This window comes from Xenopus tropicalis, chromosome 1, assembly GCF_000004195.4.
Source record: "Xenopus tropicalis strain Nigerian chromosome 1, UCB_Xtro_10.0, whole genome shotgun sequence".
Classification (NCBI taxonomy): domain Eukaryota; kingdom Metazoa; phylum Chordata; class Amphibia; order Anura; family Pipidae; genus Xenopus; species Xenopus tropicalis.
In genome coordinates, this window is record NC_030677.2 from 112,206,141 (window position 1) to 112,220,912 (window position 14,772).

The window sequence follows — 14,772 nt, forward strand, 5'->3', positions numbered from 1 at the left end:
GGTGAGGCCTTACCAGGGACCTATAAAGAGGCAAAATTATGTTTTCATCCCTTGAGTCAATGCCCTTTTTTATACAAGACAGCACTTTATTTGCTTTAGTAGCCACAGAATGACACTGCCTGGAATTAGACAAATTGTTATCTACAAACCCCCCCCAGATCCTTCTCCATTAAGGATCCCCCCAACACACTAACATTTAGGGGCTGATTTACTAATCCACGAATCCGAATGAGAAAAATTCGGATTGGAAAACGAACATTTTGCGACTTTTTAGTACTTTTTGCGATTTTTTCGTCGCCGTTACGTTTCCGTAAATTGTCGCAACTTTTCGTAACCGTTACGACTTTTGCGAATTTCGCAACTTTCGTAGTGAGAGCTCGAAAAAGTCGCAAAGTACCGATCATTACGAAAAAACGCATTCGGACGCTTTTCGGACATTCGTGGATTAGTAAATGTGCCCCTTAGTGTTTAACTTGCATTTATATTATTTTTACTAAAGTGCATAACTTTGCCCTTTTCAACATTGAACCTCTTTTTCCAATTTGCTGGGCAGTTTTCCAAATTTGTCAAATTGCTCTGTAAAGTGGCAGAGCATTTGACACTTCTGCTGCGAGTGACGTCACATCAAACAAAAATCACCTGGTGAACCCCCCCATCTCAGCCCCGGATTTACACATGTAGTCTCTAGCGGCAGCTGGGGAGGTATTTTATTTTTCCTTTAAAATAATTGTCGAAATTATAGGTACCCAAGGACTGCCCCACTAAAGCTGCCACCCTAGCAGCCTTTATATAAATACTGCTCTGACCTTAAGCCTTTTATGGCTCTATCAGGAATTAACCAGAGATATACTAAAACAATGTAAATCATGCTTAAAATTGCAAGGAGTTGGCCAGAAATCAACCTAGTATCTCCTGTAGTTAACCCTCAGTCCTTCCAGAACCGAAAGACAAACCCCTCTCATCACTCTCTGAATAAAACAGATTATTTCCATATGATCCTCATAAGCTTTGTAGTACAGGGTAGTGTTCTGGCAGTTCCATAAAAATGATTGTGAAACAGTGAACTTGTTAATATTTTTATTTATGAACATACATTTTTAACAGAATATTTTAAAAATACCTTTTTCAGAGGGTTCTGGTTTTAAAAAAATATGTTGTGTTAAATATATAGTGGTTTTATTCTGTGTTCATTTTTAAATGATCAGTTTACAAAATAATTGTCAAATTGTAAAATATTTTTATATTTAATTGTTACATACTCTAATTGTTTTGATCAATATAAAGCAGGTTTAAGTCACATATTCCAGATGTTATTCAATTAAAACTGTCAGCATCCACAAACAGTGTATATTTGGGATGCTGGGAGTTGTAATCAAACATCGTGAGGCCCTCATATTGCTCATACCTGATATTACCATCACTATACAGTAGGCAGGCTAGTCTTAATACCTAAGAGGCAGAATTCTTTTATAACCATGCCAGTTCCAGTCCTGTGATCACTAAGAATCTTGATGGTCTACATTGAATGACCACATTTGAAACCAATGTGATCCTGCAATAAAATGGCTTAAAAAACCAGTATTTAACCATCATGAGATGTGAAAGCAGCTTGTGAATGTCCTCTAAGAAACCATGCACATTGACTGCAATGTGGTAAATATTATTGATTAGGTGTGAGGAACCCCAATGTAAGCAGACTGGTATGTTAATTCAAAGAAATCTTTAAACAGAGCTGTGAAGTCTTCTCCCACTTTTACTCAGCTTTCTTTGTTTTCCTCTTGCGTGTTCCCTCATTAAGTTCCTCTTTGGATTTTACAGTTGAATGGGACACATCATGGTCATCATGGTGGTGATGATGGTCACCATGGTCATCATGGTCACCATTGGCAGCACCAAAAAGTACACAACAGATACCGGATTCAAATATAGCAAATGGGGAGCCATGAGAGTGAGTTGCTGTCATGTAGATCTGTATAAGAAAAATTAAGCAAGAGCAGGGTTCTTATGAAAGTTATAATTCTTTAAAACGTCCTAAAGGATCAAACGTATGTGTTAATAAAGTGGAGAAGTTAACTTTTGCCCATACCTTGCAAATTGCCATGAAGAGGGTGAAGAAAAAGATAAGGTAGGCTTTGGAGATGGGAAGCCAATGAGCCTGCTGTAATGTAAACAAGATAGCTCCATACAGACTGGCCTTAGTTGGACTAAAAAACAAAAAAATAAGTGCAATAATATTAGGTTGGGACACATATGGAATAATTGCCTTGGAGCTATTGTTAAATATAATATACTTACAAAGACATATGGAGAATCTCATTTGTCTCTGGCTTCCAGACTCCACGCAAGAGCTGCTCTAGGTTAGACATCAAGGCCACTCCAGAGCCTAAAAGGAAAATAATGACAAGTGAACAAAATAGTATTTTATTGAATTATATAGTTATTGCATTTGTTCTTGCACACTTATTTATAGTGATATCAAAAAAAGTCTTGCACCACACTCTGATAGAACTAAACTAAATCTAAAAACAATGAGCAGAGAGCAAGGGCTCCTTGCATAGCAACTTCAGGCGACTTTGGGAAACTGAAGCCATCCCACCAGTGATTTACATTCTTGCCGGTGGCATGGCATCTCGGGAGGTTAGCCGCAGGTGACTAATCTCCCCGTGTGCCACTGCCCTTAAGCTGCAAGCCTTACAATTGTATCTAAGTGCAGGTGTTTTGAGTATTCTGGGCTTTCTAACAAAAGCCTTCCTATCTAATTAAGTTTTAGATACTGTGTATCTTTTTTAGCGTTTAGTGCAGGAGATGGACTTTTCAATAAGAATCTTGGACTGCTTGGAGATGTAAAAATCGGGACTGTCACACAAAAATCAGGACAGATGGAAGGTATGATGAAGTCAGACATTCAAAGTGCACTGCACCTGCTGCTGGATGGTTAAATAAAAAAATGTTTTGTCAATGTTAAGAGGGCAGAAAGATAAACACACAGATAGGCTGGAATTTTTTTTCCAGAAAAATACAAGCAACCCTAGTTGAAAATTTCATGGAAAAAGTGATTTTCTCACTGGAAAAGTCCATATTTGTACTAAAAAAGCATCAGTTGGTAATACCATGTATAGCACCTTTAGCCTCCCCAAACAAAAATATCACTGACTGCCTATGTAAACAAGTTTTTCCAAAGAATAAATTCTTTGTTCACCTATGTGAACATTTTCCAATCATCTCTACCTCCCCCCCCCTCCTTTCTCACCTTCCTTCTCTTTTTATCTTTTTATCCCTGCTCTCCTCTACTTCAGATTCCCAAGGTTTTAATTTAAAAGTTACCCCAGTATATGTACTCTGGTCCTTGTGAAATTTGCTGCTGGCAGTGTACTGGATCTAAATAAACAGACTAAAAAATTGACATCTTCATTTCTCTAGTTCTTTAAAACTATGTTAAGGGTTCAGATTTGATTTGGGCAGGCAAGAAGAATTCAGCCAAAACTGAATAAAAATAATGAGACTTAGCCAAATACAGGATTTGGGGCATCCTTACTTATTTATTAACCTTGTATGAAAATAAACAAATAAATTGAGAGAGAGACAGAGAGTCAGTCACAAACATTTAAATTGTAGCTAAACCCTATATACAAATTTGAATAGCTAGACAATTCAACAGCGCAAGTTGCATTATATATATGTTTCTTTTTGATATTTGACATACTGAACTAAGCGTTCCCATGTTTTCCAATGGCCATATTCCAGGGATGAGGCACTTTTTATGCTGAGGTTTTCCGAATTTGGATCACCATTCTTTAAGTCTACTAAAAACCATTTAAACATCATTTTACTAATTATAAAAGATGTGTAGATTATTGCAGGTCAAAGCCACTGAATGAATGATACAAAGTGTGTACAGTATAGACCATATCAGCATGACTGCCCTCTCCTGCAAGTTATTTGAACTACAATAAGGAAGGGTGATTTCTTTTTCTGTTATTGGAGCATTGAGGATCTCCCTATCGTGGACGGTCTATGGGGTTGTCTGCGGGGGGCTCTGTATAAATTTGTAAAATGAGTGGTTAGTATATTCTGTATTTGACTGGGGTCCCTAGTTGATCCTTGTGGAGTTTTTAGTCTTTGTAGGAAAAAGACAGATGTTTGTTTTTTAGCAAGTCTTGCTAAAAGTTTCTCTTTGTTACCCAATCTAGAAAACCTATTTGCCATATGGATCAAAGAATTATATGCAGCAACTGTCAATAAAGTGTCTAGAAGTTAAATAGCAATTTTAATTAGCACAGAGTAAAGTGCAACTGCAATCATTTGTTATTGAAACATCTCATTAAATAGCAGTCCCATGGTTTAATCGAATCTAGGAGTTTTACAATATACAGTATATCTTTTATAATAAGAGCATATGGCCTCCAAAAAGTAATTTTAGCTTAAATACTGCTATATGGACTGGGTCATATTTTCTATATAGTCACATGGGTCCCATGCCTAGGGACAGCTGGAAAAAAATAAATATCCTGCTGCTAGACACTTGTAGCTAAATCTGGCAGTGGAGCTAAGGGGAATGTACCCCTCTTATTATCTTATCTGTAGTGTACTGCAGACTGTACTGCCCATGTGCAAGGGTGGAAGGGTAGTACTGATTAAAACAAGTCCAATCCAATAGAATGCATTTATTGGAAAAGCTCCTGATTTTGTTGATGACCCCGTCATCTAAAACTGAAGACTAATAAACCCTGCTGCTGCTTATGTTGAGTTAACATGAAAAAAAACATGAAGACAGTGTAGACATATTTATGTACAAACAGACACCTCTGCTAGCTTCTTGTTTTGTTTTTTGGAGAAGTAACTTGTGCAATATTAGCTAAGGCAAAAGGCTATATAAGATATGAAGATCAGCAAAAGACGTGCAGTCAGATAAGAAAGAGCACGCTGATATGGAAAACACAGAGAAACACAGATAAATGCAATTTTCTTGGTTTTACGTCCTACCTTTTACCCATCCAATCAGTACCATGATCACCCAGCCATGATGGTAGTGATGGTGGGCATGATGGATTCCCATGGCAATTTTGCGAACGCGAACCACCTCCTTCATTCCAACGAGGACAAGCTTCAAAGGCAAGAAGCTAACAATCTTGTAGAAAATATTTAAGGGGCAGAAGAAAGTCAAGTACCTAGAGTGAAGGAGAGTAAAGAGTGATTACTGACATTTTAAAATTGTCTTTATGCAATTTATACAGGTATAGGACCTGTTATTGAAAATGCTTGGGACCTAAGGTTTTCCAGATAAAGGATCTTTATGTAATTTTGATATTCATACCTTAAGTCTACTAAAAAAACATTTAAACATAAAATAAACCCAATATAACTGTTTGCCACCAATATGGATTCATGAAGCTTAGTTACCATTAAGTACAATGTGTGGTTTTATGAATACAAAGAAAGAGGAAATAATTAAGAAAAAAAATATTTGCTGAAAATAGACTGCAGTAATTCTGAGCTTTCTGGATGTCAGATTTATGGATAAGAGATTCCATAGCTGTACCACAGAGCTAGACACACATTTATAGGGTAGGATTATATACCATGGTTTCACTTACCATACAGCTGAGGCCAAAAGGATGTTGGCATTATTGCTGAAGTAGTGAATGGGAGACTCTCCTAAGAGTACATCTGCAAGAATGTAGCTTCCAAAGCAGTAGAGCATTGCACAGAGCCAGGAGGCAACTGGGCTGCGTTTGGAAAGATCCACTGCGCCTAAATAAACAGATTGAAAAAAGAGTCACAGGAGAGAATAGGAAGTGACTGCTGCAAGCAACACTGATCTAAAGCATTAGTACTGCATCTAGGGATCCAATGAATACAACATTTTTGGATTCCTCCACAACAGATTAGGTGAATACAAAACCTAACTGAATGTTATTTTGCAAATTCACATGAGAAAGTCTGTAAACATAAACACCTTTAGTACTTTGCTTGTGCTTCATTATTCGTCTACCCATTATTCTGTATCCTGACATAATAAGTGTTATATTTTAAACTAGTTGTATTGCTACAAATTAATAGCTATTGGTTAATCATTGACCTGCTTATTTGGCAACCTCGCCAATGTAGGCCCAATTTGGCCACCAATGTACTCGGCCAAATCATGCTGATTCAGTGGTTGGGCCTAGGTCCAATGATCTGATCATCCAGTGGGGCCCTAACAAGACTTGTCCAAAAAGGACTGCATTAACACACATTGACAAGATATCAGTTAGCAAGAGCATCTGTGGGCCCTATTCACTAAGTTGCGGACTCCATCTTGATTTGATTGATTGATTAATCAGCCCCTGTATGGCCCTATAACCAAGATAATTTTTTTTGTTTTACTTATACTCTTGTTCACCTTTGAGTTAACTTTTAGTATGATGTAGAGAGTAATATTCTGAGACAATCTGCACTTGGTCTTCATTTTTTATTATTTGTAGTTTTTTAGGTACATCACTTCAGCAGCTCTGCAGTTTGTAGTTTCAGTAGCTATCTGGTTGCTAGGGTCCAAATTACCTTAGCGACCAGGGAGCAGTTTGACTGAAAGGATGGTATATGAATAGGAGAGGACCTTAATAGAAAAAGAAGTTATAAAAAGTAACAACAATAATAATAATAATAATAAAACTGTAACCTCACAAAGCAATAGTTTTTTGGCTGCTGGGGTCAGTGACCCCAATTTGAAAGCTGCAAAGAGTTAGAGGAAAAAGACTAATAGATCGAAAACTATAAGAAATAAATAATGAAAACCAATTGAAAAGTTGCTTAGAATAGGCAATTCTATAACATACTAAAGATGAACCACCCCTTTAAAGAACACATAAATTCATACAATGTGCAAAACTAGCATCCCAAAAGAGGCCTGTAGCTTCAGGGTGGCTAGAAATGTGTTCTGCAAAGGCAGCTGCTGTGAAATAAATCTGAAGCAGTCAATTGCTAGTCCGATGAAGGAGAGTTGGCCTAACCTTGCAGCAACTTGCATGGGGTGCAGGGAAGTTAAAGAAAGCTATGTCCATGTGTCTGACACTTACTAGTCTGCCATAAGTAAACTGTCTGTCGCGTTTGAAAACGTTAAAACTTCCCTGTCTGTTCTCCTAAAAGTACAAACACCTGCTCATGTATAATTTTCAATGCAGGCATTTGCTTAAATATAGCAAATTATTTAAAGGTACAGTGCCCCTGTAATGTAATGACTTATCAAACACTTGTTAAGTCCCCCCCCCCCCCTTGTGCAGTTGTGCTTGCTGCTATTTAGGGAAGATACTTTAAAAAGCAGCACATTCTAATCTGATATGTGCGAAGACCCATAGGTTACGTACAGCAGCTGTCAGATTGGAATACATACATTCAAAAAAGACTCTTTGCTAAACTGGTAGGACTTTCTTGCAGCTCCCGCTTCTTTATCTTTTGTATTTTTTAGGAGTATTTTTGTATTTTTTAGGAGTGTGAGTCTCCTTTATAAAGGCATGACTTAAAAATGCAGAGGAGACCCTTCAAGGTAAACCCTGACACAATATGACTTTCATGTGTAACTTGTTAGGACTGTTGTACTGATTCCCAGAGACAGAAACCCTCTGCAGATAACAGTATAGCCAGCTGATATAATTTAGTTATATTCTACATCTTACCAGCTTTAAATGGGGAGTCACTGACCTATACAGAGATAGATAGAGATAAATATAAACATATTAAAAGTGTAATATAGGCTTATGTTGTAAATAAGAAAGGGTTGATAGGAATTTTCTTGGGCTGGGCATACTAGGATCTCCTAATACTCTGCAGGCCAGTCTGATCATGACCAAAGGCTTAGCATTTTTAAGAAACATCCAAGGAAATTCTGAAAATGCAAGGTTCTGCTGGAAAGGGAATGGTTACTGACATAGAAAAAGACAGAGAAAAAGACACAGTGGAATAGCTTGCCAGTGGTAGTAGTACAGGAAGATAAAGTTTGGATCAGCCAAGTCAAGGTTCACACTGTGTAAAATGTTGCAGCAATTTTGACAGACTGCTGACTGGGTATGTAGCAGGCCTTGTCTGTACTGCATAGATATTTGCAAATATCTGCATTTATAACGTTCCGAGGGGATGCAGACTTCAAGAAGTAAAGCCAAGACAGACAGATGATCCTTGACATACAGTTATTTATAGGAGACAGGTCAATGGAGGAGCCAAAACTTAGGCACCTGTCACTGGCTGTCTGAATTACTGATAGGAAGAAGGCAAAATCCACAGGGTGTACAGTCACAAGTTATGGTTTAAAACTGCATGGGGCAGTTCCCATGCTCAACATCAAACATGCCTCAAGCTCAGTAAGACTATCTCCTGAATTCTGCCTTATGTATATATACTTGTAATACATAAGCTTGTCCCTTGTTAGTAGTGCCCTACAGTATGTACACTGACGTACATGCACAATTTACTAAAATAGTAAAATTCTTTTTTTGTGCAGGTGTCGCCAGTGTTTGTGTGTGTGCTTGAGATAGAGAACCTTGTTTGTAAAATTCACCTGGCCAGGTACTGAGGTGAATGATAACCCCGTGAAAGAACTGTGTAACATATATAAACCATTAGGTTCTTATATGTGTCCTTGTTACCTACCAATAGTGCATGTATTTAGATATCCACATAGCAGCAGATCAGTCAGTGGCACAAACGGATCTCTCACTGTTGCTTTCTTGGCAGACTATGCTGCTGTGCTCATGTTCAATTTTAGACCGGTGTTATTGGTATACATATACCTTGGGTGTATTTTAGAAAGAAGACTACAGTATACACACAACATACATTACATGGCAGAAATATCTGTAGCTCTTAATTATTGGGAAACCCAATGTAAAATTATATTTGAACAGCTGGAATTCTTACTGCTAAGTTGCAATATATATATGGCAGCAATGTCATCACAGGAATTATTTGCGGGGAGTGTGGGATTTTTATGGGTAAAAGCCTTGTACAATCACAAGGAACAGCGGAACTGGTCACTGCCATTGGACTCTGGAGCAGTGGAAACCCATCTCCAGGTTGAAAAATAACATTTCACCATCCAGCAGTCTCATAGAAAATCTGAGTTTGGCTAATGCCATGAGAACACTCCATGATGACAGTAAAGCTTGAGGATGGATTACCACCTGGTGTTGTTTGGACTAGGGCCCCTGGTTTTATTGAAAACAAACCTTAGGGCTACCACATAAAATTACATTCTTGATAATTCCATGCTTCCTACTTGTGGGAAAGCCAATTTCAGCTAAGTATGCACCAAATCAACTTTTTCCGGACTTGGACGAATACTAAATCATAAACAAAGGGCTGAATCCCTCCCCTTGCTTTATGGCAGGACCGACCCTGTGAATCCAGCAACACAATGCACAAAGTCTTAAAGCATGGGTTTGCCAAGATGGGACTGGAAGAACCTGATTGGCTGGCACAGAGCACTGACCACAACCCAAATGAACACCTGTCAGTAACTAAACTCACAAATTCTGTCGTTGCTAAATGAAAGCAAATCTCACCAGCAATATTCTGAAATATAGCAGTAAAGGAAGGGCAAATTAATATTAAAACCTATGGCTTGGGTATGAGATGTAGGATAGACAGGTGTCCAGATACTATTGGTCATATAGTGTATGTCGTGCCTTCTAGTGTAAGTTTACTCCCAAAACTCCAAAATATAATATTAGACTAATGTGTTCCTGATTAAATTTACCTTAGTGTTTGTGGGTGTATGTGAGAGAGAAATTAAATTGTAAGCTTCACTGGGGAGAGACTAATGGCAATGGCTAAACATTATTTGCAATGTCCTGCTGACATGTTGTACAGGTATGGGATCCCTTATCTGGAAACCCGTTATCCAGAAAGCCCGTCTCCCATAGACTCCATTTTAATCAAATAATTCAGAATTTTAAAACTGATTTCCTTTTTCTCTATAATAATAAAACAGCATCTTGTAATTGATCCCAACTAAGATATAAATAATCCTTATTGGAGGCAAAACAATCCTATTGGGTTTAATTAATACTTTGTTGATATTTTAGTAGACTTAAGGTATGGAGATCCAAATTACAGAAAGACCCTTTATCCGGAATACCCTTGGTCCCGAGCATTCTGGATAATGGGTCCTATACCTGTAATACAATAATACCTCTTATTCAGGATCCCTGATTTTGGCTCATTTTCTGTCAGGGGTAACTGATGATGAAAGAAGCTCACTTACCTACATAAGCTAATATAGGTTTGTTTTGTTTTTTAAAACAAATGCAATGTTGGTCATAGTGTGCCTTTAAACAGTTATGGAAAGGTAAACTGGGCATTCCCCTTTAGGAGTGTAATGCTGCAGACATAATGTAGTATTCTGAAGGGTTGGTAAGCAACATATTTACATATGTCAAAAATGTACAAAGGGCGGGATGACTGACATTCTTATCAGGCTCTCTCCATGTGATCTGGGGTGGAACCTTTGTTGACAATTACTAGAGGTGTAGCACAGGCAAATAAGGCTTCCTTTACCCTAGTTCTTGTTTCTTGCAGATTGTTTCATTAAAGACTATGTTTACTAGTACAGTTACTTGCATTTAGGCATAGGAGAATAGGCTTCCTATTTGCTTGCCTTTGCAGATGCAAAAAAGGGCACTATTCATTTATAAGTTAGCAGTGGTGTAACGACTCAGCACAGGGTCCCCCTGCAAACTTATTTTCAGAAGGGCCGATGCAGAGTAGCACACCCACCCATCCCCTCTCCCAGCAGGCTGACACGTATACCTGCCCTGACGCTTTACCCCAGACCCTTTTGCATATAAATCCCTGCTCTCCTTCTACTAGAGAGTTGGTGGTGAACAGAGATTTAAATGCAACATCAGAGGAAGCAAAACCTGCAGTCCGGGCCCCCACAACCAGGGGGACTGCTTCCTCAATTGATACACCACTGACAGTTAGTACTCCAAGATATTTCAGGACCTAAAGACCAGGAATGTGCCCTCGAGTATAACTATAAATAAAAGGGGAATGTTTGGGGCCACAAATAATGAACAATTGTCACTGTTTTTGGAAGGTCACAAAGGCCTGGGCCTAGGAGAGGAATTCTAGAGATGGCATGCCGCCTGTACCACTTTTATACTGGCTGAGGACTGGTTGGTAGATTTAGTTAATCCCATGTATTCATAAAAGCAGAGGTGCCAGATGTGAATGCAAGGTGCCAAAGGGTTACCCCAAAAAGAGAAAACTATATGTACAGAATTTAAGTAAATGCTACATATTCACTTTTGGACTTCAGCTCTTTCACAATGGCAGTTATGACCCAAATTTTTGGTGTTTAGTGGTGGCCGTATTATTTTATTATTTTTTCAACACCAAAATTGTTACCAACTGGTTTGCATCACCTCTTCTGTGTGGTTTAGAAGTAGTAGTGCCCAATATAATTTGTTGGAATTTTCTATGAACAATGTACAATTTAAATCTAAAGAAAAAATGAGAGTGATTTGACATAAACTTGATGGACATGATATACTAAGTAATGTTGCCTCCATTTTGCAGATAAATTGCAACTAAATATTGATACAAGGTATATTTTTCAGTTTGTACATATGTCACATAATCAGCAGTACTAGTTATTCTATCTGAACCTGTCTTATAAGTCCTGTTTGTGGGGTAATTTCTGAATTAGCATAATAATCTGCCATTTGCAAGAGGACATGCAGTTTGGGTTTCCCAAACACATGTGCAAGATGTGGCTAACTTCAGTTGCTGTGAATTTAAAGTCAAACCTAATTGCTCCAAGCAAGGGCACATTTGGACCGTTGCTCTTCCCTGGTTGAAGGTTTACTTGGGAAAGCTGACACTCTTGGTCTGTGTACAAAGGGCTGAACTGTCATGGCTTGAAAACTGTATGTAAATTTTCCTACTGCTGAGTAAATATCACTTGATTTGCAAAATTAAAGGAAGCATGCTTACTACACACACCAGTCACTGCTGCAGTACAACTTATAATCTAAGGCCCTATCACACACTTTATGGTTATGTTTTTCAAGAGCCAATTCAATTATCTTTATGTATCGGGAGTGTGGGAGGAAATACATGCAAGCATGGCAAGAACACACCATCTTCTTGCAGATAGTGCCCTGGTTGAAACTGACCTAGGACCAATGCAACTACTGAACTGCACAAATATGTCTGCACTTGCGGAGTAATCTTCAAAATGTTGCACTACTCATCCACGTGGCTTCTTAAGTCCAGTTCTTGGGTTCAAACAAATAAGCTGCTCAAATGAGTGGTAAAATGTTTTGAAGATTATTCAGCCAAGTTCAGTTGCTTTAGATTACTGTCACTACTGAGTACTGTATATACAGTATAAGACCCTCACAGACATATATTTTGTGACACAGATACAAAATGAGACGGTAAATTGTAAAATAACCTATTTGTAATTGTAAAAATTGTAAGTCTATTTTACTTAAAAGGGAAGATAGAGACCCAGATAATGTTAGGCGTACTACATTTGCTTAATGGTAGTGGGTTGCTGTATGATGTAGGTTCCAGGAACAGCCAGCCAATCAGCTAAAGATAAAAGACCTAGTCCTTCCCATTCAGTAACCCTCATTCCACATGTCTGGTGTCTGCCATGCTAGTAATATCATGGGAACAAAAGCAACTTATGGTCTTGGCAACAACACAGCATATGTTTTTCATCCTGGGAGCAGGGCCAAGTAGAGTTGGTGCCCAAGGCAATACTACATGGCCCAGCACCCTACCTGCCCACCAAAATAGGGCAAGATGTAACCTTTAGCAGCACAGTGGGAAAGAGTAGATTAGGTGGGAAAGACCTGCATGCACCCAGCTTGTGCACATTTTCTATTCAGGTGCAGTCAGAATATAGAAACCCAATCCAAATATTCGTGAGGGCACTGAATGACTGTTGTTGAAGTGATTTTTGAGAGGGCAATTACATGCTTTAGCTCTAAAAAGTCATGATATTCTGCAACTTTGAGTGCTAGTTAAAACAGAAAGGCCAGACATTGCATCTGACTTTAACAGATATCAGTACCAGTACACCAGAAACATTAATTCAAGTGCCAAACAAATGGTGTTCTTAACACTCAGAACTTATGACTTTTTTCTTAAGAAACAACTTGACTGGCCATATTCACAAGTTCTTTCATTATCACTACAATTAGTACAGTGCACTAATTCATTAATTCAAGTGGTTTAGTTAACCCTCAAGTACAAGGTACTGTTTTATTATTACAGAAAAAAGAAAATCACTTTTAGGGCTCTGGCACACAGGGAGATTAGTCGCCCGCGGCAAAACTCCCTGTTCGCGGGCAACTAATCTCCCCGAGTTGCCTTCCCCATGCCATCCCACCGGCGAACATGTAAGTCGCCGGTGGGATGGCAGACACGGCGGGGCGATTTCGCCAGAGCCCTTAAAAATGAGAATTATTTGCTTTAAATGGACTCTATGGGAGATGGCAGAGGTGGGGGCAGGGCAGAGTAGTTACCCCGCTGCCTGTACTCCAAATGTAGAGAAAAGTTGATGAAAAACAGTGTCTGTAGGCATTTACTCACCATTAATTAGTATAACTGGGAACTGCACAAAGCATGTTTGTATTTGAGGCTGCATAAAATAGTTACTAGTCAGAGGAGAGAGTAATAACAATTCACCAATTGTGTTCCCTTTGTAAGATCTTTATATCCATAAAAGGCTAATCCCCCAGTTGGTTCAAGCTGAGCTAATTTCTAAAAAAGAACAGAGCGCAACACAAACCAGGAAAATAACAGATTTGAATGCTGATCTCCCAGCTCTGCAAAGAAAGCTGAAGCTTGCCCCAGCACATCAGGGGTGTTACATGCAGTACTCACCTGGTTCATACTTCAGGTACAAAATGGAGATGATATAATATGCCACATCAAACAGAGGGAAAACAGGCAATTTGGAGAATGCGACAGCCAGGTCATCTAGGCTGAGGGCAGATAACAGCTCCATGCTGTGCTAGTGTCCCCTCACTGTGGCTGCAGACAAAGCAAGATGCAGAAGGGACCTGCACTACTGAGACGGTCCTTTGGGTGATGTGACAAGCAGCTTGTGTAGGATTCCCTGTCCCCACGCCTCCCCATTTACCGTAAAAATAAACTCACTGCTGTGACTGCTATATTTAGATGCCTTCAGTATCAAAGAGGCCACGCCACTGGTGCTGCTTGGAGGGAGGGGTGTAGCTGTCAGTTTAGGCAAATTCTGCGAATGATAAAACGTGATGGCAGATAACAAGCAACTGTTCCACCCAAACCACTTTTTTTAACTACAGAGCCCAATAATCGCTTTGCATTGTAATTCAGCTATTCTTTTGTGAGAAGAACCACTAGTTCCTAGCTCGCTCGATTACTGAGTAGGAAGAGTAGTTGTTCCTTGAAGGGGTTAAATAATACTGCATTTTAACCCCTATTTTATACTTGTCCTGTACGTCTTCAATGCCATATATTTATATTACATTATTTGAAATTACCTTTCCATTCATAATGGTACTGTAAGTGAGATACTGGGGTATCTCTCTTAAAGTGATACTGACACTAAAAAACAACTCTTCAAAATATTACATTAAAATTTACCTATAGGTCATACTGAAATTTTTTCACTGAAAGGGCTGCTATTGTAAGTAATTGTTACTTGAAGTTCCTAAACCTGACTGTTTTGCCAACCTGACTGTCCCTTCTCAACCAGCTGCACCAATATGGCAGCCCCCTCACAGAGAAACACAGGGAATC

General features: G+C 38.8%; 1 protein-coding gene across 1 annotated transcript; it reads right to left on the bottom strand.

Moving 5' to 3' along the window:
• Nucleotides 1-1,063: 1,063 nt before the first annotated feature.
• On the bottom strand, nucleotides 1,064-14,047 carry tmem38a (transmembrane protein 38A). Its single transcript, NM_203665.1, has 6 exons — nucleotides 13,873-14,047; nucleotides 5,595-5,751; nucleotides 4,984-5,168; nucleotides 2,296-2,383; nucleotides 2,087-2,204; nucleotides 1,064-1,969 (listed from the first exon to the last, which is right to left on the bottom strand). The coding sequence occupies exons 1-6, from the start codon at nucleotides 13,994-13,996 to the stop codon at nucleotides 1,754-1,756; spliced, it is 888 nt and encodes a 295-aa protein (NP_988996.1). The 5' UTR covers nucleotides 13,997-14,047; the 3' UTR covers nucleotides 1,064-1,753.
• Between the last annotated feature and the right edge of the window lie 725 nt (nucleotides 14,048-14,772).